Genomic DNA, 20,322 nt, shown 5'->3' on the forward strand with positions numbered 1-20,322 from the left:
GCATAGTATGCCAACATGACGATAGTCAAAGGAAGGAACGAGCTTGGTCATTCGTACATTATAAGATGAGAAAGAATTGAAAACTCCGAAAAGATTGAAGGGAAAAACCTCCACCGCTCAAAGTTACTTCGTCTTGCTCCTGCACATTATCTTAAATTGATAGTTTTAAGCATTAAGCGATTTCTTGATAGAGGAAACACAAACAAATAACAGTTAGCGGAGATCAGCCCGGGCTGGTCAGGTACCGCCAATACCGGATGGTCTAGCGACAAATTAGTGCCTAGGTACCCACTGTAGGTAGTGCCCGTCGAAGTGGGGGTCAGATTGGCGAGGCTCCAAATGACGAGGATGCAGCTGCCTTAGCCGCCGACGGCAGGTGCGTGCGTGCTTACTTGGTCGTGCTTTCTCCCATATCGTTTTCAGTTTCTGCATCGCCAACGTCACCAAGAAGAAAGTGGACGCGTCAATTGGTCTGCAACTTTTGCAGAGACATGCGCTCATGTTGAGCTTGTCGACCACCTTTTCATCCAATGGCCCCGCCCGCCAAACGAAGAAGGCGCAACGTCGTCGAGTCCGACGATGAAGACGATGAACAGCCAAAGACGAATACCCTCACGAACTTCCTCCTTTCGTCGCCCTCGAAATCGGACAGCCGGGGCGCTACAGTATCCCCGAGTCCGACGAAATCGAAGCCCAATGCCGCCTACAATAGTCGAGCTGTTGCGACCCCCGCCGTCCTCCAGTCACGAAACGGGCAATTGAGTAAAGGCACAAAGAGCCCGAGCACGAGCCCCGAAAAGTTTAAGGGGAAACCACAGAAGCGTGTCAAAGTGGAAGACAAGGGCCGGAATGGCAACCTCATGACACTGTTTTCCAAGCAGGCGTCAAAGACCAGCGCAAAGCCAGCCGCCTCTTCGAGGACAGTGCCTCTCGACGACATCGTGAGCGACCCGATCTCTGAGGAGGACGATGTTACGGAACAGAAAGCTAGCACGTCGAGCATCGTCGGTCAAAATGCACGGAAAAGGTTTCGAGACAGCACGCCAGTCTCTTCGTCGACAACTGTTGGCTCGAGCCAAAAGTTCCTCAAACCTCCCCGTCCGGCGAGGCCGGCAGCTCTCGACGACGATTTGCGACCCTGGTCGGAACGTTTTGGTCCACTCAACTTGGACGAGCTGGCCGTACACAAGAGGAAGGTCGCTGATGTGAGGAAGTGGCTGGAGGATGTCGTCGCCGGGCGGTTACGCCAACGTCTGCTTCTCCTCAAAGGTGCCGCGGGTTCGGGAAAAACAACTGCCATGAGACTGTTGGCGAAGGACATGGGCTATGAGCTTCTGGAGTGGAGGAACCCAACGAACACTCTCGGCGCACATCTCGGGTATACATCTGCTTCCGCTCAGTTTCAAGAATTCATGAGCAGAGGCGGAAAGTTTGGGCAGCTCGACACAGATATGCCAACCGATGCACTACGTCCAGCCAACGAAAAGTCCGACTCTGCAGGGAAGATCATTCTTATAGAAGAGTTCCCCAATACCTTTTCAAGGTCATCGACTGCCCTGACATCATTTCGGAATACACTTATAGAATATTTGGCGGCGAACACACCCTCACTGACGACCTTTGGGCGACGGTCAACCAGCGAACCCATTACCCCTGTTGTGCTGATCATCTCGGAAACACTGTTGACCACGACATCGGCCTCAGCAGACAGCTTCACAGCTCATCGACTGCTGGGCCCCGAGATTTTGCGGCACCCCGGAACACGCGTTATAGAGTTCAACACCATTGCGCCCACTCTGCTAGCGAAGGCCCTAGAATTAGTCGTGCTGAAAGAGGCACGCAAGTCTGGGAGGAAGCGCACTCCGGGCCCTCAGGTACTGAAGCGCCTAGGCGAAATTGGGGACATCCGCAGCGCGATATCATCTTTGGAGTTCATGTGCTTGAAAGGCGATCAAGATGCGGATTGGGGAGCCAAGGTCGCTTTGTCGAAGCAATCAAAGGGCGCCAAGGCGGGCATTTCTCTCACCAAGGGGGAAGAAGAGACTTTGGAGCTGATATCCCAACGAGAAGCCAGTCTTGGCATCTTCCATGCTGTCGGGAAAGTAGTTTACAACAAGAGGGAGGAGACACCCTCAACAGCAAACTCGGCAGAGCATTTGCCCAGCTATATCGCCCATCATTCGCGGCCGAAGCCATCGGAGGTCTCTGTCGACACGTTGATGGACGAAACCGGCACGGATACGCAGACCTTCATCTCTGCTCTTCACGAGAACTACATGTTCTCTTGCGAGACCGTGCCACCTTTTGACGCCTCGACGCCGCTGGATTACGTGAACGGATGTATAGAATACCTCTCGGAGAGCGACTTGCTTCTTCCATCCTGGGACAGCTTCTTTGGTGGCAGAGGCTCATCTGCTAGCTTCGGCAAGGACTCGGGCAGCCACGTGCTTCGACAGGACGAGATTGCCTTCCAGGTTGCCGTCCGCGGGATGCTGTTCTCTCTGCCGTCCCCGGTCAAACGCAAAGCATCGACTGGTGCAAAGGGCGCAGACGCATTCAAGATGTTCTATCCGACCAGCATCAAGTTGTGGCGGACAAAGGAAGAGTTTGAAGCTCTTGTGGACGTCTGGTCTACGAAGCTCATGAAAGGAGAGGAGACGGCGCCGCGCAAAAGTCTCACCGAGGGAGCCAGCGCGTTCCGTCGGCCCAAGCAAACGGACGTGGGCAACTGGATGGCTAACCACCAATCCAAGCCCAAGCCGGCCAACGAAAACGCAAAGACTGATGCCAATGCCGCGCCGCTGCTTTCTTTGGGGAGCGCAGCCCGGAGGGAGATGCTGCTTGAACGTCTACCGTACATGGCCTCCATCGTCCGCGGACGCCGGTCAACATTGCACTCTTTCAAGCTCAAGGACCTCGAAAAGGTTGTTTCATTCCAAGGCATCGGCCCACAGACGGGTGACGATGATGACCAAGCTGAAGATGCGCCGGAGGATGGAGTCATGACGGGCGATGCGTGGGCTACAGACAAGCCGTCAGAAGAGGCCTCGCCGCGGAAGAAGAGCTCGGCCATTCGACATGCAGGAGATGGGTCGGTGGCTGGTCTGCGTGTGCAGAGCCTGGTGATCAGCGATGACGATATCGAGGACGATTAGAAACACCGGTGCGGTCAACTGGTGTAGGACATTGTTGTACAGAACGAGGACTGGGTAATGGATGCTTTGTGATCGACTGGGCTTTGCGGACATGGAGTCTGGTGGGAAAACTGGACGCGCTTGATGTCGCATTACAAATGAGCTTAGAGGAACCACATATAGATGACGATGTCCCGTTCCTCATGAATAGATGCCGGTCAAGAACATTGAAATCGGTCCGCTGCCACATATTCCTTCCTGTATCCAGGATTTGAAAGACTTCGCAAACTACCCTCGAGCTGTATGATTATTTGCTTGCTCATCGCCTCGTCATCCGTCTCTTCCTCTCAATATATCAGAGTCTTTTGGTCTAGTACCGCCAAGTCTCGACTTTGGCCCATTCATAGAACATACGAATTCAGATTGGCAGAATCACTTAGAACTCGCCGGGGATGGCATATATTCCTGTGTTTCGTGTCCGTTTTCTTGAGTTGGGCTCCAGCTTTCGAAGTCAATGTAATCCGCCTCAGTCCCGCTTTCCCCATTTCCCGTACATGTTATGTCTAACATCTACAAGATGATGAAGGAAAGCACCGTCACTTCTTCTTCAGAACGAGATTCCATCGACGTCAACGGTGTGTTAAATCCCTTGTGGTCGAACTTTGGCAGTCGAGGATGGGCACCTCGTGGCAAACTGATGCAGGCCAACCACGATCCCCTCGACATTCCGAGTAACAGTCAACAAAGTATAACATGTAACTTTTTCCCCTCCACACGCGAATCGGTGGGGACTGGTCGCTTCGCCCTTGTCCCTTCCGTGTTAAAGAGGGCTTCTCACAACTCGCCGGTAATGCTTCCGTGCTCATCATTTTCACTATGATGCGACTGTTCTTGTTTCATTTTCGTAGCCTACTCATTCTCCTACGTTTATCCAAACATGAATACTTGAAAAGGAAGGGCAGATCAAAGAGACGGGTTGATGGCACCCTGGAGCAAGGGTTCGACGGCTTATGAAGCTTTCTTGGCCAATGAAAATAGAAACACAGACTTACTGGACGACGAGGCATGGAAGAACCGTGTGCTCTTTTGAGAAAGAAGGCAAGAAGGCCTAGAATTTCGGCTTGGATTGTAGGCTTACATTAGATGCTGTTTGGGCTAAACCGAGTTTGTAAACCAGCAACTTTCTCACATGAACGCCAGCAGAACTGCTACGAAGGGCGATGCTACGAAGATATTGCTGGTAGACAAGCCAGACAGATAGCTCAAGATCTCCCCAAGAACGCATAGTCAACCAAGGCCTTTCAAAACGTCTGACTTCCAACGTGACGAGAAGCATCGACAGGCAGATGCCTCGGAGCTGGGCCTCGCTTTACCCCAAGGCAAACAGCCCAGGCGACGTACTATTCAGTGCGCCACCGTAAATCTTACACTGGCACAAGGAGGAAATGGTAGTAGAGACGTCGGTACAGAGATCTTCGGTGCCTCCGCGACCTCGTAATATCAGGCGTTGAGGTTGACACCGTGACTGGTTGTCAACTGATGGCCAGAGATCGATCGTGCCTGCAGTCGACCAACAAACCGAAGCCAGAATGTACGCTAACTAGCATCTCGACAAGAACGTCAAGCATGCTCGGCTCGTGTCTTATTAGCCCAATACGGTCGCTGATTGTCCAAACAAAGACCCGATCCCCGGGTCTCAACCGCCGACTGATGGATCGGCATAGCTCGTCCATCAGCCGAGACTACCTCTCGAGGCAGCCGCATCATCCGGCGCAGTTGTCGTCGATCTTGACTTTTCCGAGCGGGCCTGCTCGAGCAGAAATTACCCCAAGAGACGTCGAATTCCTTCGGTATCCCTTTCAATGACGAGCAACTCATGATGGCCCACTAGTCTTCCGCCCCCCGTCGTCGGGTTTGAGGCACTCAGAGAGTGGCACAGAACACTACTCTTGTACGACATGGCACAGGAACTCGCGTAGAACACGCGGCACGGCGGCAAACATCCCCCCTTGCCTCCCCTCCCTCCAAGCCTGGGGCATGTCTCACCGACCTTTTTTTTGGCCCCCGCCGTCCGGGGAGATGTGTCAAGAAGGGAGAGGCCAAGGCAAGACTCCTCAAGTACATGGCATCAGGGCGGGCATCAGCAGATAAGGCAAGGTTTTTTTTTTCTTCTCGCGCGACCCCGGAGCCCGGAAGGGCGTGTCTTCATCGCACGCCAGCAGCATGCCAAAGACAATCCAGATCATTCCCCGCAGGGAAAGTGCCGAACTTTGTACAATGCTCAAAAATGCTGGCGTAGGGGGGGTAAAGGCAAGCTGAGAAAGATGCCAAACCTCCAGCCGCGCGCCCCTTCTGGCTCGTCATTTCTGTGCGACGCACGCTTCCCATGCCGGTTCGCCCATTGGCCAATCCCCTTTCTCCCGTAGCTTCCTCCACACGTTCTTCGTCTCCCCTCCAAGGCCCAACCCCCCCTCCCCCGGTGAAGGGGTACGGGCGTAAAAGACTCGAGGAAGCCGTACCCACCCCGGAACTCCAAGTGTCACGATGCCGGCACACCACAAGGGGGGGAAAGGCTTCTATCCCTACTAAAAACAACAACACAGTAATCTGGGATGGAAAACCTCTCGCCGACTTTTTGTGCCAGGCCGGCCGCGTACGGAAGCGATCGATCGCCCAAGGAACCTCGCCCAAGCTCCCCCAGCTCTTCCAGAGCCGCCTAGCCCTTCCGTGGCGCCCTTGGCGCCGCCGCTAGGCCTTGCGGCCGGCCCTCGCTTCCCAGATTCTCATCGGTGATGGATCTCCCCCCTTTTGCGTCAGCGCACATATCTCGGGTCCAACCACGCGTGATCTTACGCAGCTCTCTCTCTTGGTAGGCTCGCTTTCTTGGTGCTATCTGCTCGGATCCCTCTTAGCTCGCGTTGGCTGCGTCCCGGCTTACTTACGTACACTATCCACTTCCAGGTTCTCTGAGCCACACCGGCGACGCATCTGGCCCCCGAAACGGTCCATGGGGTACGGGGCGGGGGAAATGGACGGCTTTCCTCCCGAGATCATCGCTGCACGCTGCATGTAAGTAAGCAGGCGTGACAGGGCGTCATATGCATCATGTAAACAAAAAAAGAAAACCCATGACATGGGGGCTTGGCTCGGACGTTGGCCCCCAAACCACTGACTGGCCAGCGTTTTCCCCCGGCGTCCCCAAAACATTTGGGACAAGAAGAAAAAAAGGAAAAATAAGGATCTACGCATCTCTCCAGTTTGTTCTCCGTTTCGCCACGTCCTCCACATCCACCTCCACGAGGGGGGGGGGGCTCCACAGCCCCAAATGCGACGCCAGCCCGAGTCTCCAGGTTTTCTATTTACCGCCAAGTTTTTTTTTTTGGTGCTCCAGGACCCTGATTTGCGGTGGGCTTCTTCTTTCTATCTTCCTCCACCCTCCGATCCACGAATCTCGTCTGGGGTTCCGTTTCGGGGGCGATCATGCTCTCATCGTGCATTATCTCGACGTCCCCGGGCGACTTCCCGTCCCTCTCTGCTCCTCCTCCTCCTCTTCCTCCCGGGCCATCGGCGACCACCCTTTTCCCGCCCTGCCTCTCGTTACTCTTTTTGTAACATGGCGCCGGGTGCAGCCCGTAACCTAAAATCCGCCCATCTCCCTCCAAAACCTCGTCCGACCTCCGCTTCCGTACGGAAGCGTACGGAAGCCGATCTCCCCCCCACGGCAGCACCGACTTACTCGAGCACGCGAGAAGATGAAGTGGTCGATTCAAGCCCCTTGCCCCCGTCCTGAACCTTCCCTAATGCCACATGTTAGCCGCAGAAAGTCAGATAGCGTTCGCGAACGATTCAGGGCAGGATAAGAAATTTGACAATCCGTCTCCGCCCGAAGCTTGTGAAGTGGACCGTCCGTGACGGGCGGTGGAAAGGCAAAACTTTCCCGTCCGTGATGGGACCCTTTTCGAGCCCCGAGGATGCGTGACTCTTTTTCTTTTTGGTGCAGAATCACGTCAAATTGATAGGTTGTCGCCGGGAAACCCTGAGGCGCCTCCGTCCCACTTCCTGCGCAAAAAGAATGGCGTATCTACTCTGTCGTCCCGCCACAGTCATCACCACCACCACCACTACCACCATCATCGTCGTAACACCCAACACCCGTCAGCGCAAGCACCCTGATCGCCTTTCCGTCCCTACCTCACCGTATATCTCCTCCCACAACCTTGCAAATCCAACGTAAGCCCGTCTCTCCTCGTCCTACCCCCCCCCCCCCCCCCCCCCCCCCCCCCCCCCCCCCCCCCCCCCCCCCGGGGAACACACAGACGCCTCTTGACAACCAGCACACTACCCTCCTTGATCTGTTGCGTAACCGGCGCGCGCGGACAGAGAGAGATTGAGTGCGGCACGGGCGATCTCTGCCCGGGGAGGGGGGTCTCCAAGGGAGCCTCAATATCAGCCGCATTCCATCCCACCTTGGAGTCCTCTTCCGCTCACAGAGGTGCCCAAGGCACACCACATTGAGACATAGGGAAGCCTAGGCGCCCACCCCCAGATAAACCCACGAAACCATCCCCCCCCCCAGGGGGAAGGGGGAAACCTCCCCAAGGGAAAGTGAGGAAGCATTAAAGCACGTCACAACAACCCCTACTGCCGGCGCGCGCCCCATACGAACACACCATGTTCGCCCACCTTGGCCCTTTGGGGCCCTTTTGGGCCTGTTCGGACTACCTAGAATGGGAAACCATCAAGCACACACCCTTTTCCTCACGCATATGCGTGCGGACATGCGCCTTATCAAGACGCCAATCTTCTTTGCCTTCATGGCGGTCAAGCCAGAGAGAGAGAGAGAGAGAGAGAGATAGCCCGCCCATCCCTTGCTTGTAGGAGAACCGTGGAAAAAGCAAGAAACCGAGACACTGGCATAGTTGATACATGAACCCACGAGGTCAACGGCTGACACCATGCACCACCCGAGGGTGCACTAGGTTCACCGCAGCAGAGGCAAGGTATTAAACAAAAATATGTTGTTCATGAATTGGCATTTTTGCCACGGCGAGTTCATTTGCTCGAGCCTTTTACTGCCTTCTATATACCACGACCCAGGTCTCGTGCCATTGCCGTTTTGGTGATGCATGGGGGGCCATCTAATCCCGGCCACCCCATGCATACCTTGATCCCCAAGCTTTCCTGCAAGCCATCGCAGCCAAAGGGCGCTGGGCATCTCCCCGCCAGCAGCTCAAACCCTACACGGGTGAGACACGCAGTGCGGAGAAGTCCTCATGGCCGCAGCCACAAAGCATCAATGTCCAACTCTCGCGAATCATGCCTCTCTCTGGTGCTAGAACACCACACGAGATTGCACACTAAGCCCGATGACCTGGCCCTCTTCTTGCTAAAAATAAAACAAGACAAATCATTTTTCTTTTGTTCTCCGTCCTCTTTCCCAATGCGCCGTTGCTGAAACCTAATTCCTGGACCCAAATGGTGTCCTAGATCATGTTGATGATGACCAACCAAGTACCCAAATTCCCCAAAATGATTGTTACAAGCGTGTTCCGTGTGTATCGTCATTAGAACCCCCACGCAACATTCCAGTTGCCACCATGAGGTGGGTAATGACCAGGCCTTCACCATACTTCGCTCACCGAGAGCGCCGGTGTCCCGCCATGTACCATTCCGTGTTGGTCCCGCGACCAAATGTGATGAGCCGTCGATCCGCTGCGTGAAAATGCTCTTCCTTGTGCGGTGTTGTGATTAAGCCGGAAACCCTCCATGAGCCCGTTCGCACGAGCCTGATTATGTCCTCGCAGCGGCAGTTGAAGTGCCAAACGTTGTCCGTCCTCCGTATGGCAGGACAACATGTCCTGGGTCCCCCCGTATCGTACATCCACTGTAAACTGCTGTCGATCCGTGTGGCGTCCGAGGTTGGTGATGGAAAGAGAATTAGGGGCCAACCTGTCACTGCCGACCTTCCCTCACTTCCTCCACCCCACGTTCCAAATGACATGAGCAATATCCCGGGCTGTATTAACTGTATCAATGACCCGGCCGATGATGCCTTCGTTGGAAGATGATTCCCCCTCTTCATATGGCATGAACATACCTGACGAGGTCCGACGCATGCCAGCTGGTTCGGCGTTCAGACTGTTGGTGGACGATGATCGTTGCAGGCCTGTCGATTTGTCGTCGATTTTCGTTGGTGACTGCCAGCCCATTGATACTGCTTCCTCCTCTTCGTCGTCTTCATCATCAAAGAAGAACTTTCCGGACCCTTTAGAAGGTCGGAGGGTTTCTTGGGAGGATGAAGGAGACATTACGGGACTCCGGTACGAGGTGCTATGCTTCATCGCCGTCTCTTGCGGCTCGGGTGTGTCTTCGCGATACTTGAGGGTGGTGGACGGTAGCATGGCAATGGTCTTGCCCTCGGTGGCCGCTGCTATCTTTGCTGACTTCTTCCTGAGGAGAGGCATCTTCTTCTTAGTTCGTGACCTCTTCATCATAATGGCGCCCTCGTCAGAATCGCTGTTGTCGTATCGCTCAGTACCGGCGTCTTCGTCATCATCATCGTCGCCCTTGATGTCGACTGCAATGCACTGCGAAACCTGCTCGTTGAAGTGGATGTGTTTCTTCTCACTGCTGGGCGAGATGATACCGGAGGATGTGCTGGAGGGGCACAAGTTGGAGCTTTCGCGGCTCAACCTCCTCGACGAGAAGGGGAACGTAACGTAATCCGTAGTTGCTCGTTCCAGGGTTGGTCGGGCAAGACGTCTTCGACCATCCTTTTCTTGGGCCTGAACCGCCGCTGCCGCCTGCTTCAACAGGGAAGAGGCGGACAAAGACCGCTGCAACATGACCTCCGACATGCTCCTCTTTTTGAGGATTGGCTTCTTGTTGACAAACGAGTTGTTCTTGGTGAGTCTGGCGCTGTTTGGATCCGTAGTGATGGGGTTCAGGGTGTTGGGACCAGTCTGTAGGGGTCCGTAAAGCCAAGTCACATCACAATCTTTCAACCTGCTGAGAGTTAGTGGTGGGTAGTTAAGGTGCGGTATGACTACGAACCAGTTGAGAGTCTCTGGCGAGACGGTCTTCAGTTTGTTTTTCGCCTTCATCCAGGTTCTCCAAGACGCGTTCTCGAGGCGAGCGGCATTGCTGTACTCGGCTCTCCGAGCCACGATAAACTTCCACGACGACCAAATGTCCTCCTCTTTCCAGTTGTGCGAAAGATAGTCAACGTGACGCGAGGGCTGTGCCCGAACCGCCGTGTCGTCTTCTGCGTGTTCTACATCAAGAACGAATTCGGGTGTGTTGGGCCTCGATGTGTCGCCCTCAGTGTCGTTGTCAACCGGCGAGACTGTATACGAGTCACCCGTCTTGGGGCTTGTTGGTGGTTCCAGATCTTCTGGGTGGTTGAAGTAGTCGGACTCTTCGTAATGGGGAAATACAAAATGGTCGTTGGCGTGCACGGCGAGGTCTAGTGTGTCGTCGCAGTCGGAAGCGATCGAGACATTGCTCGCAGGGGTTGACGAGCACGACAAGTCGGTGGATTCGGCATGGGCGGTCCTGGGAGACGACGGGGCAGAAGACGGCGCAGAGTCTGGATACACCTTGGATTCCACGAAAGCGTCGCTGATATGGCTGGCCGAGGTTGTTGAAGAGTGGAATCCGGACTGTTTTGTAACGAACTTGGGCTGCGAATGCGAGCGTCGCAGGTTGGAGGAGAAGTAGGTGTTCTCCTCTGACGATAGAACGACAGCCATTGTGAAAGTGTATGGGCGAATTGAGGAACGTTAGTCCCTAGTCGCCGCAACTCCAGTGCAGAAGCAAGCAAGTTCGGTCATAAAGTCTCGGTTGATTTGAGGTGGAATTGTTGTGTTGTTGTAGGTGGGTAAGTGCAAAGGTATGGCAGCAGGTCGTAGATCGTGGACCAAGGAATCGGGATCGGGGCGACAGCTACGCAAAGCAGAGAGGGAAGGGGGGGGGGGGGGGGGGGCTGTCTGTTTTGACGGATGACGGTCGGTCCCCTTTTCTTATTCGTTCTACACCAAGCCGTTGGTTGTACCGTGCAGGTTTTCGGTGGCTCAGGACCTAGCGCGGTGGCGTCCCAAGAAACAAAGGCGGTGACTGGAGCGATTCGCGGGGGATTCGCCAGTGTGAAAAAAGGCGGAGAAGTTGTTTAGATCAGGTGTGGTATAGTGTAGTATAGAGTAGGGCGGCCTAGAAACGGAAGAGCAGAACTGGCTGGCGCTGGCTTGGACTGACGGAGAACGCGTGTGAGGGTCAGTGACGACGGTCGAGGATAGGCGATGGCAGAAACAGATATCGCAGCATTTGGAAACGCAAGCGGGTGTCAAGAACTGGCCGACTCGGCGGCAGCGGGAAGAGGTGCGGGTATGAGTAGGATGTATATATTGGTTCGAGTCGGGTAGGTGGAGAGGAAGAATAAGAAGGGCAGCATTCGAGGGAGGGGATGGGCGGAAGGGAAGGGTTGGTAGATGTATCCCGAGGTGTATGGAGTAAGGGTACGAACTAGGTATTTAGTCGACGACGACTTAGGTAACAGACAGTGTAGCAAAGAGGAAAAGGTAAAAAGCAAAAAGAAGAAAAAACTACCGGGTAGAGAAGGAGAGCAAATGGAGCCAGAGGAAAGCGGATCGAGAAACTGGAACGACAACCGGCACGTTCGAGCCCAGAAGTTGATTGCAAGTCTCGTTCTTTCGCCCGCCTAGTGGAGTCCCTCGGTGGATTAGGAGGAGAGGCAGGAGAAAGAGTGGGAGACAGAGACACACGGCCAGGGCAAGAGACGACAAGGCAAGAAGGGCAGGGGGGGGAGTACGGAGGAGGTACTGGAAACCCAGGGTGGGGGGTCCAAGTCCAAAGGAGGAGGGGGCAGAATGCAGGCAGAGGTAGAGCGAGAGAGAGAGAGAGAGGAGAGAGCGAGAATGGGAGTGAGTGAGTGAGAGGGGCGTGGGAGATGACGGTCCGGGGTGTGTGGGAGACACAGAGTTTTTTTTGCCTTTGCGTCTTATTATTCGGGAAAGGGCTCGATGGTGCAAGCAAGGGTGATGGTGGGCAAGGAGTTGTAGGGGGGTGCAGGGGGGCCAGGTTTGTGTGGAGAAGACAACGAGAACCGGCTCGGATTGGAGGGAGAGAAAGCCAGAAGGTGAAAACGATGTGATTCTGGACTTTTGGCTTGGGAATGGACTGAAGTGTGGACCTGGATTGGATTGGCGAGTCTGGGAGACCGGACAGGACGACTGGGAGAGACGGACTGGAGACGCTCTGGGGATGAGAATGGGCGATGTGTATGGGGACTGGGACGTGGACGTGGACGTGGATGTGAACATGGACCTTGGCCGGGGAGAGGGACCGGGGCTCTACCAGCGAGAAAGCAGCAAGTGAATGTGCGGTTCTGTTGCGATGCGCAAAAAGTACTTTGCCATGGTCCGGCACGCCACTAGGTACTTCGTGTACAAGGTGGCTCCTTACGTGCGGATGGCATGGCCTGGGGAGGTACGTACTCTGGCAACTGTGTACGATGTACACTATGTCGTGTACACTAGGTAGGTACCACCGGTACAAGAGACTGAGGAGTAGACCGGTGTAGCTTCTGTGTGGGATGGGCCGGTTGGATGTACGCAGCATCCGTTTCGCCAAGTAGATGAAGAGACGGATGCAAGAACAGAGTGAATCCAAAGCAAGAAAAAGGTATCATGCAGACTGAACGCAACAGAAGGGGGAGCAGGACAGGGAGCGAAAGAGAGAGAGAGAAAGAGAGAGAAAGAGAAAAAGAGAAAGAGAGACGTGTGGAGTGTACCAAACAGTGGTGGGAGTAGCTCGACGCAACGCAACGCTACGCTATGCTGCGCTGCGCAAGCGTTTATCAGACCTGCAAGCCAATGCACGCACCCAGCATGCAAGTGTGGCAGCTTGCAGCCAGACCGACAACTGGGGTGCAAGTGGGAGTGGCTCGAAGGAGGGGGAAGAGATTCGAGGTGCAGACGCCAAAGGGTGCAAGAGGGAAACAAGTACACCGGTACCTACCTCGATGCTATTTGCCCGATTTTGTCCACCGACGCGGTGATGATGGGGGAACCACTCCCGGGATGGAAGGTTCGGGGACGAAGCATAATATATATCTGTATGGTGTTTTTGTTGCTGCAACTTGCCTGTCCGCAGCCAGGTATGCAAGAGTGAACACGGACAAGACACAAAACGGCGAGGCGGCGCGGTTGAACGCAGCGCGCAGTGTACGGTGGAGTGATTGGCCAGAGAGTCGCACGGCAAGGAATTCGCAAGGAGTCGTCCACCAGAAACGAGGAGACCAGGAGGCGGGATAATGCATCTTTCTCCAGATTCAAGGGACGTCTCAGATGGTAAGAGCAACCCTAGAGTCACTCCCTCGGGGACACAAGGGAGACCAGAGCTATCCCAAGCACGGACCGATGCCGGGCAGCCATTGAACAGCCTGCGTGGCAGCGGACGGGATAAACGAGAGACACGCAGCATGATCCGGGTCGAGGAACGGTTAAGGCAACTTGAGGGAGGCGAGCCAAGTCAAGTGCGAGAGGCGACGGAGACAGTCTGCTGTTGATCGTAAAACACCGCTTCGTGCGTTTCGTGGGGAACAGACACCAGAGTCTGGATAACCCAAAAAGCTGGAAAAATGTGTGCATGCCAGTGCTTCAGGAGACTGACACACCAAGGCGGAGCAGGGAATGGGCGCTGATTGTTCGGGACCAGAGCAGAAAGAGACCGTGTGCGTGCGAGACGCTCGTTCAACACTGTGCCTAGACCGAGGAGCACGCGAAATGCGTCCGGTGAGGCGTTCTGGGGAAGTGGAGGTCGCAATCCCCGGAATGCGTCGACACATTGGATGGACGACGAGGGAGCAGTGCTAATGATAGCACCCGAGCGCGTGCAGACGGATGGATCCAACAAAGTGCGCCCAGCACAAACTGTAGTTGAGCATAGGCACACACAAGGTGACGAGATGATGATACATGCCCCAATCAATACCATGATGTACCTGGAAAATGAGCGTCGGAATGACGGCCAAAGAAGCGAGGCTCGCCGGCGATCTCTAGGTCATTTGATCTCTGCCCTTTAGCCGTATACAGGCCATGAACACCCGGTTAGGTGACCCGCGTTCCTGACATAAAGACCCCGACATGGAGACGTTTGTCTCTTAGCCGAACCACCCCAGGTATAATCCATTCTCGCAAGGCAAAGTGCGTGAGACACGAGTCTGGTTTGCCAGGTGGGACAAACGCAACCGAAAAGACCAACGTCTCTTCGAATGCTTTGATATGGATTCGACTCTTGTCCTAGGTCCTGTTGGGTCAATTCTCTATACATAATGCGGCCCTCGCAGGCTGATATGCACCTTGGCTTGATAAATTCAAGCACGGTAAAGCCTCGGTGACAGAACCAAAGGCACTCCGCGTTCGATAGAGCGAGAACGAATAGGCTGTGATAGTCGCCAATGACCCTGATCAAGTTATTTTTCACAGTTGGTCGGACGCCTCAATGTCTGAGGGCTCAAGGCAGGGCCAATTCCTAACCCCAATCCGATTGCAGCCCAGGACATGCCAGGCAAGCGAGGACGAAACAGGGCCCCGTTGCCCGTTTTTCGGTACGTTCGAAATTGGCAAGGCGACAAGTTGGTTCCAATGACAGGGGGCTGTCGGCAACATCCTAGCAGGAAGGCCAGATGGAGTTTGGTAGGGTGATGTTTTCAAAAACTTTTTTTTCCTTTTCCTTTTCGCGTCCCGGTCAACTTCCACGTTGCCATGCCCACTAACATGGTCCCCGCCTTCTTAGTCGAGACCTTTCGGATGGCAGGGGCAATTTTCGCAGCGCCTTCTGGTCTCGCCTTTGGGTTATGGTGTCTGTGTGTCCGCGGGTTTTTCGTCTTGGGCCTTGCCGGTTCCTTAGGCTACAGGTCGCCGGTCTGCTCGACGGGATTACCGCTCAGGCCGAAAGACCGTGTGGCCCAGGTGGAGTCCAAGACAGGAGTGAAATGGATGCGACAGTGGGTGGGCAGGGAGGGAAAAGCAACAAATGAAGAAGGCCAAAAGCTGATATCAGGTTGACGAATGTAGTGCGAAGGAAATCAAGGGTCTTTGGTGCGTTTGTATCAAAGTTAGTTTGTGTGCGCCTGTGGTTCTTCCGCACCCTTCGCTTTGAACTCTGGCGCAGGGTTTTATCTCCGTTTCTTCTCCTCGGGTATGCAAGTCGTGGGGCTTCCCTTGCTGATCTTACGCCATCGGATGGTCCAGACAGAACTTATAAAGATTTCGGAGTCGAGCAAAGTCGGTTGATATCGGCCATGGGCCATTGGCTAAATCGCTGGTGTTGATGTAAGTAGCAGCCGACATGCAGTGACTTGGAGGTCGACGCTGAAAGGTGGATCTGGGACCGCACTGGAAGTCAACAAGGGCGTCTTTGCGGTGTGTTACATGTTCGCCGCTTCGCAATGTCCTGCTTCCCTCTCCCTGGTATATTTGTACGGTAAGGAGGAGGCGACGATCAGCGCCTCACCTTACTGCGTCTGTCGGCAAGGCAGGCAGGCGCTGTGGCTGGCAGGTAAGGTGAGGCAAGTGTAGAGTGGGAAGGAAAAAAAAGAGGGCAGGGGCGTGTGTTGGAAAGAGTCGTCGGTCCCAGCTGTCCCACAATTTCGCCGCGACGATATGGGTCTTGGATGCGACTGCCCCACACGGTGACTTGCGCATGACCGGAACCTTTCCCCGGGTCGACAGACATGTCACTCGACGCAGCAGATTACCGTGCCATAGACTTGGACATTGCGGGGCAGCCAGTACCTCACTAACAATTTCTGTGCAGGGCAGCCTCTTGTTTCCCGGAGGCAACGGCAATGGAACAGCAGACAGCCACGATACTTGCTCGCCGGCCCTTCCTGCTGCCAGTCGTAAGTCAATAGTAGCAAGACGTTGTTCCAGTTGCTCCCTAGAGTGCGAGCTTGCCTGGGTCTCTCGTCTTCGTCGAATTTCTGACGACAGGCTACAGGCTGTCTACCTTCTTTCCACAAACACCGTGTGCTGAAAGCGGAAACCTCGCCTTCGTCTCGGCCAACCCCGCACAGCCGGCCGTGCTATACAGTCCAGCCCATTCGAGTGTCCGCAGTTTCAATAAGCCTGCAGGCTTGTCTTCGTAGTGTACGCTCCCCACGACAACTCCATCCATGACCTCGTGGCTACTGGGGACACCCGCGATTTCGCCAGTCTCCGCCTTGATTCCTCTCATTAACCGCCGCCCTCGCCAAGCTTCATTGGACCCGGAGCAAACTCGCAAGCGTATGGGGGACTGGGGAACCTATGTTATGGCAGAAATGTTTCCGTAATCGCCCTGTCGATCAGCTGCGGCATTCCTGTAAAAGTCGTCTCTGTAGTGTATGTTCGGACCCTTCGTACCCAAACAAAGACACCACCAATGAGCCAAGCTATGATGTTATCTTTCGCAGTGACACCTGCGTCATGCCATCAGTGCCGTTAGCGTCAGATACCGGCTTCCTCTTGTCTTCGAGTTAGATAGGCCATCTCGATGTTCTATCTCGATGCCCTGGACTTACTGCACGTCTCGAAGGGCCGATCCCGCACTCCACCCCCTCCCACCACAATGGCCCCAGCTTCGAGCCCTGCAAGGATGGAAACGCAAAGACGACATGGGTTTTGATGCACGTTTTTGCCGTCATGGCAGCACCAACGACGACGAGCAAGCATGGCCTTCCTAGCCGGTAGTATACATGTCTGCGCCAACCAACTCATCCGGATTGATGATCGCCTGTCCCAGATCAGCCAAGTCCAGGCCGCCGAGATGGATTCGTTGGTCGTCACTTTCGGATGACTGTCACGCTCGATGGCAAAAGGGGCACCAGCTTCAAGCTTCAAGCTTCAAGCCTCACCTTGTGGATGTCAGAATCGATCGACATTCTGTTGAGGACAGACAATACCCCTCGAGTCTCCGCAGTAGCTGCCTAAGGGTCCAAGGCGCCAATTGCCCAAAGTACAGAACAGCTAGGAGCATCTAGAAAACACAACAAAAGCAAGCATCACAGTGAGTGTTGTTGCAAACCTTCAAGCAAACTCGTCGACCGTCAGCAAACTTGGATGATGCGTCGATGGGGCTCAAATTGACGACCAGACCCCACGGTAAACCTCCTTTCAAGTCACCCAAGTTATGCCCGACATGTACGGCAAGGGGTGCCGGTGCCGGTGCCGGCGGCCATCATGAACTTCCATGCAGCAAGTGCTGGCGCAATGATGCTTTCCAGCCTCTTCGAGTAGTCGCGGTTACACAAGCGCACGTACACCAATCGACAGGATCATATCTGAGAAGGGTACTGCAACTAATCACTAGCTGCACAACATCGAACGCACCACTGCACTGCACTCAGGTTTTCTTAGCCACCGTGGAAGACACCGGCTGCTTTGCATTCCACTTGGCGCAAACCGGTATACCTACCTCGTGCGCGTCTGATGAGCTCGATCAAGAAACATGAGGTCCTTTCTTTTCGCCCGTTTCTTACTCACCTTTTGCCCCTGCTGCGGATGTGGTGGGCTGGAGTGGCTGGAGTAGTCAGAAGCGCAGGGTCTTTGCCAGGAAGATCAATCCTTGACAGACTATGACTGCAGGTCAAACCAAACGTCGACTCAACATGGTTCAAGATATGCATCCGATACCAAGAAAGCCAACCGCCTTTCCTCACGGCCTATCGATTGATGTCGATTTCGAGCTATCAAACTATGTAACAGAATATCTTGGCAAGGCGCTGTGACTGCCCATAGACTCCCGCAAACGACCATTCACAGGCATAATCGGCTTCCCCAGTGTCCCCCGCTCATGTAGGCGGCGAGTATGTCTCTGCTTATCATCATGTTGATAAGACTCGGGCACACATGGACGAACACTTCTGGGGTATACGCAAAGTTAACTTGGTCAGTGCTATCATCGCTTCACCCTGAGCCAGGGAGAAGCATGCTATGCACGCAAGGCGTAGGCTGGTCAGAATGTGCGGGCACGGCGCGGGGAGGGGACGAGGCGAAGCCAAAAGCATGGTTATTGAAGGCAATGCCACAGTCAGGAGGCCAATTGGAGGCGACGCCTGATTCGACCTTTGATGTTGCCCAGATCCGAAGCACGCCGAGCTGGCTTCAGGTTAGGTTCAGAGAGACGTCTCATGAAACCGCAGGCTATTCTTGTCGTGGCATCTCGCGTGTCACTGTTGCGGCTACGGAAGCTCCCTCGATGAATGCGTTTGACGCATTCGGAGTCTGGATAAGATGATGGGCGAATGGGAATTGAGCCATTCCGATACAGTTGACAGCACTGGTCCCTGGTTTCCTTTTGACTGGAGGATACGGGGCTCCACGGGGAAGATAGGGAATTGAATCGACTTGCTTGGCTCTGGGGAGTCAGGTTCCCCGTGGACAGCAAGTCCCGGTCAACGGCAGCTCAAAAAGAACCAACAAGAAAAACCCCCGGTCCGGCATCTTGCAGTATTCGCGGGTCTTGCTGCCTACCCAACCCAGTTGTACCCTCGATAATTGCGGAGAGAGTTCGCTCGCTGGAGCACGTCTTCACCGTCTATGTTGCGCGACGCGGCAGTGCGACTCGGGACCCCGGAAATGAGGCTGGAAGAAAGTGTCCCGGACTTGGTCGGCGCAAGGCGGCAACTCGCACTCGTCCGACTCACCCAGCGGGCTGCTTCCTTCAGCACCATCAATGCGACTCGGAAGCGTTGTTTGCCTGCCTACCTAGTGCAGCAACTCAGGGCCGAGGAAGCAGGTCCCAGCAGCACCGATGGTGTGGATCTTCACACAAGAAAAAAGGCCATGAATTTGCCTCCCGCCGCCCCGCCATCCTCCTTCTCTCATTGTCTCGCGCAACAGGATTGGTTTTCTTCCGAAATAGCATCCACCGTTCAACTGTCGATGGCAAGTTTTACCATGGTAACATGGACAAAGAACTGTTTGAACGGGCGTTTCTCACTGAACGAACTCCCGCCGGGTTCCTCCTGCGGGTTGCCCGTAGCATCTCCAACCTCGGGGGCAGGAAACCAACGGCCACGAGAGAGCAGGGACGCTGCTGGCCAGCATGGTGTTGAGCCGTCGGCTGTGACGGTCGAGCAGGTCTAGACCACGCTCTCGCCGTCCAAGCAGTCAAGCTTACCAGACACTGGACAAGAAGGGAAGCCCCACTGACCATACATAGATACCTTCGGCTGTGTTTCCTATGCCGTGATGCGGTTGCGCGCGGGCTGAAGTGCAAATGCATTGAAACCTGCCATCTGCACCTACGTGTACATAGCCAGTGCACCATCTGGCAAAGGTATTGCGAATGGTCGCACGTTCCAACAACCTCCATTTACACTTCGGTTTCTTCTTCTTCCCTCTTTATCTCTCTACAGCCACACCCAACCCGACTTCGTCCGACACTCGCCCTCCCCAGTTTTCCTTCTTCTCCGGTTTCTCCCTCCGCCATCTGAAGCATCTCCACACCCCAGACTCTGGGCATTGCCCGTCCAGCCAGACACGAACCTTTGGCGCAATGGCCAGTCGATGGTGTTTGCTCGTCGCGCATCAAACTCAGGCGGCTCTTGTTTTTTCTCCACAAACCTTCAGAGGAAGCAGTGGCAGCTTTGGATGCGGGAAAAGCTAGGTACCTCCAGCGAGAGCTGCCTTGCCCGGCGGCCGGTTCTATCTGGTCGCCGTCCAGCCTTGGCCAACCCTGCCATGCATTACCTTGTCTTCTCCGCGGCTCGCCGGCCGCTTCGAGTCGTCCAATCGATGTCGCGTGTTTCAAACCGTGCCTCGTCCATGGCCTTCCCCAGCATCTGAAAGGATGAAGCGACGCCGCAAGTCGATGCAGTGAGGGGTACAGAGTTCACGGCGTCCCATCCGCATACAGCAGTACGGTACGCCTGGCTGTAACGCAACACGCCTTTCCCTCCCCTTGCTACTCGCTGCTCAAGAGTACATGGCAGGAGGCAAGGCCGAGCCAACGCGGACCTCGACGACTGCACCTCTGTGGACAATTCGCTGTCCACTGCCGTGCCACCTACCAAACTCAACCATTCTGCATTACGTGACCCCGTATTTCGACTAGTCAGCCAGCCAGGCGGTCATCCCGCATCTCTGGCGGGTGGTAAACCAGCCCCTCTTACATCCAAAACGAC

General features: G+C 54.8%; 2 protein-coding genes across 2 annotated transcripts; one reads left to right on the forward strand and one right to left on the reverse strand.

The window, feature by feature from the left end:
• Positions 1-530: 530 nt before the first annotated feature.
• ColSpa_02104 (cell cycle checkpoint protein RAD17) lies at positions 531-3,155 on the forward strand (the record flags this gene model as incomplete). The annotated part of the gene is made up of 1 exon (XM_049268316.1): positions 531-3,155. One exon carries the CDS (start codon positions 531-533, stop codon positions 3,153-3,155), a length of 2,625 nt encoding a protein of 874 aa, XP_049124273.1.
• A 5,948-nt stretch (positions 3,156-9,103) lies between these two features.
• Positions 9,104-10,885, reverse strand: ColSpa_02105 (uncharacterized protein; the record flags this gene model as incomplete). The annotated part of the gene is made up of 1 exon (XM_049268317.1): positions 9,104-10,885. One exon carries the CDS (start codon positions 10,883-10,885, stop codon positions 9,104-9,106), a length of 1,782 nt encoding a protein of 593 aa, XP_049124274.1.
• Positions 10,886-20,322: the final 9,437 nt, after the last annotated feature.

This window comes from Colletotrichum spaethianum (genome assembly GCF_022836535.1).
Source record: "Colletotrichum spaethianum MAFF 239500 DNA, contig04, whole genome shotgun sequence".
Taxonomy (NCBI): domain Eukaryota; kingdom Fungi; phylum Ascomycota; class Sordariomycetes; order Glomerellales; family Glomerellaceae; genus Colletotrichum; species Colletotrichum spaethianum.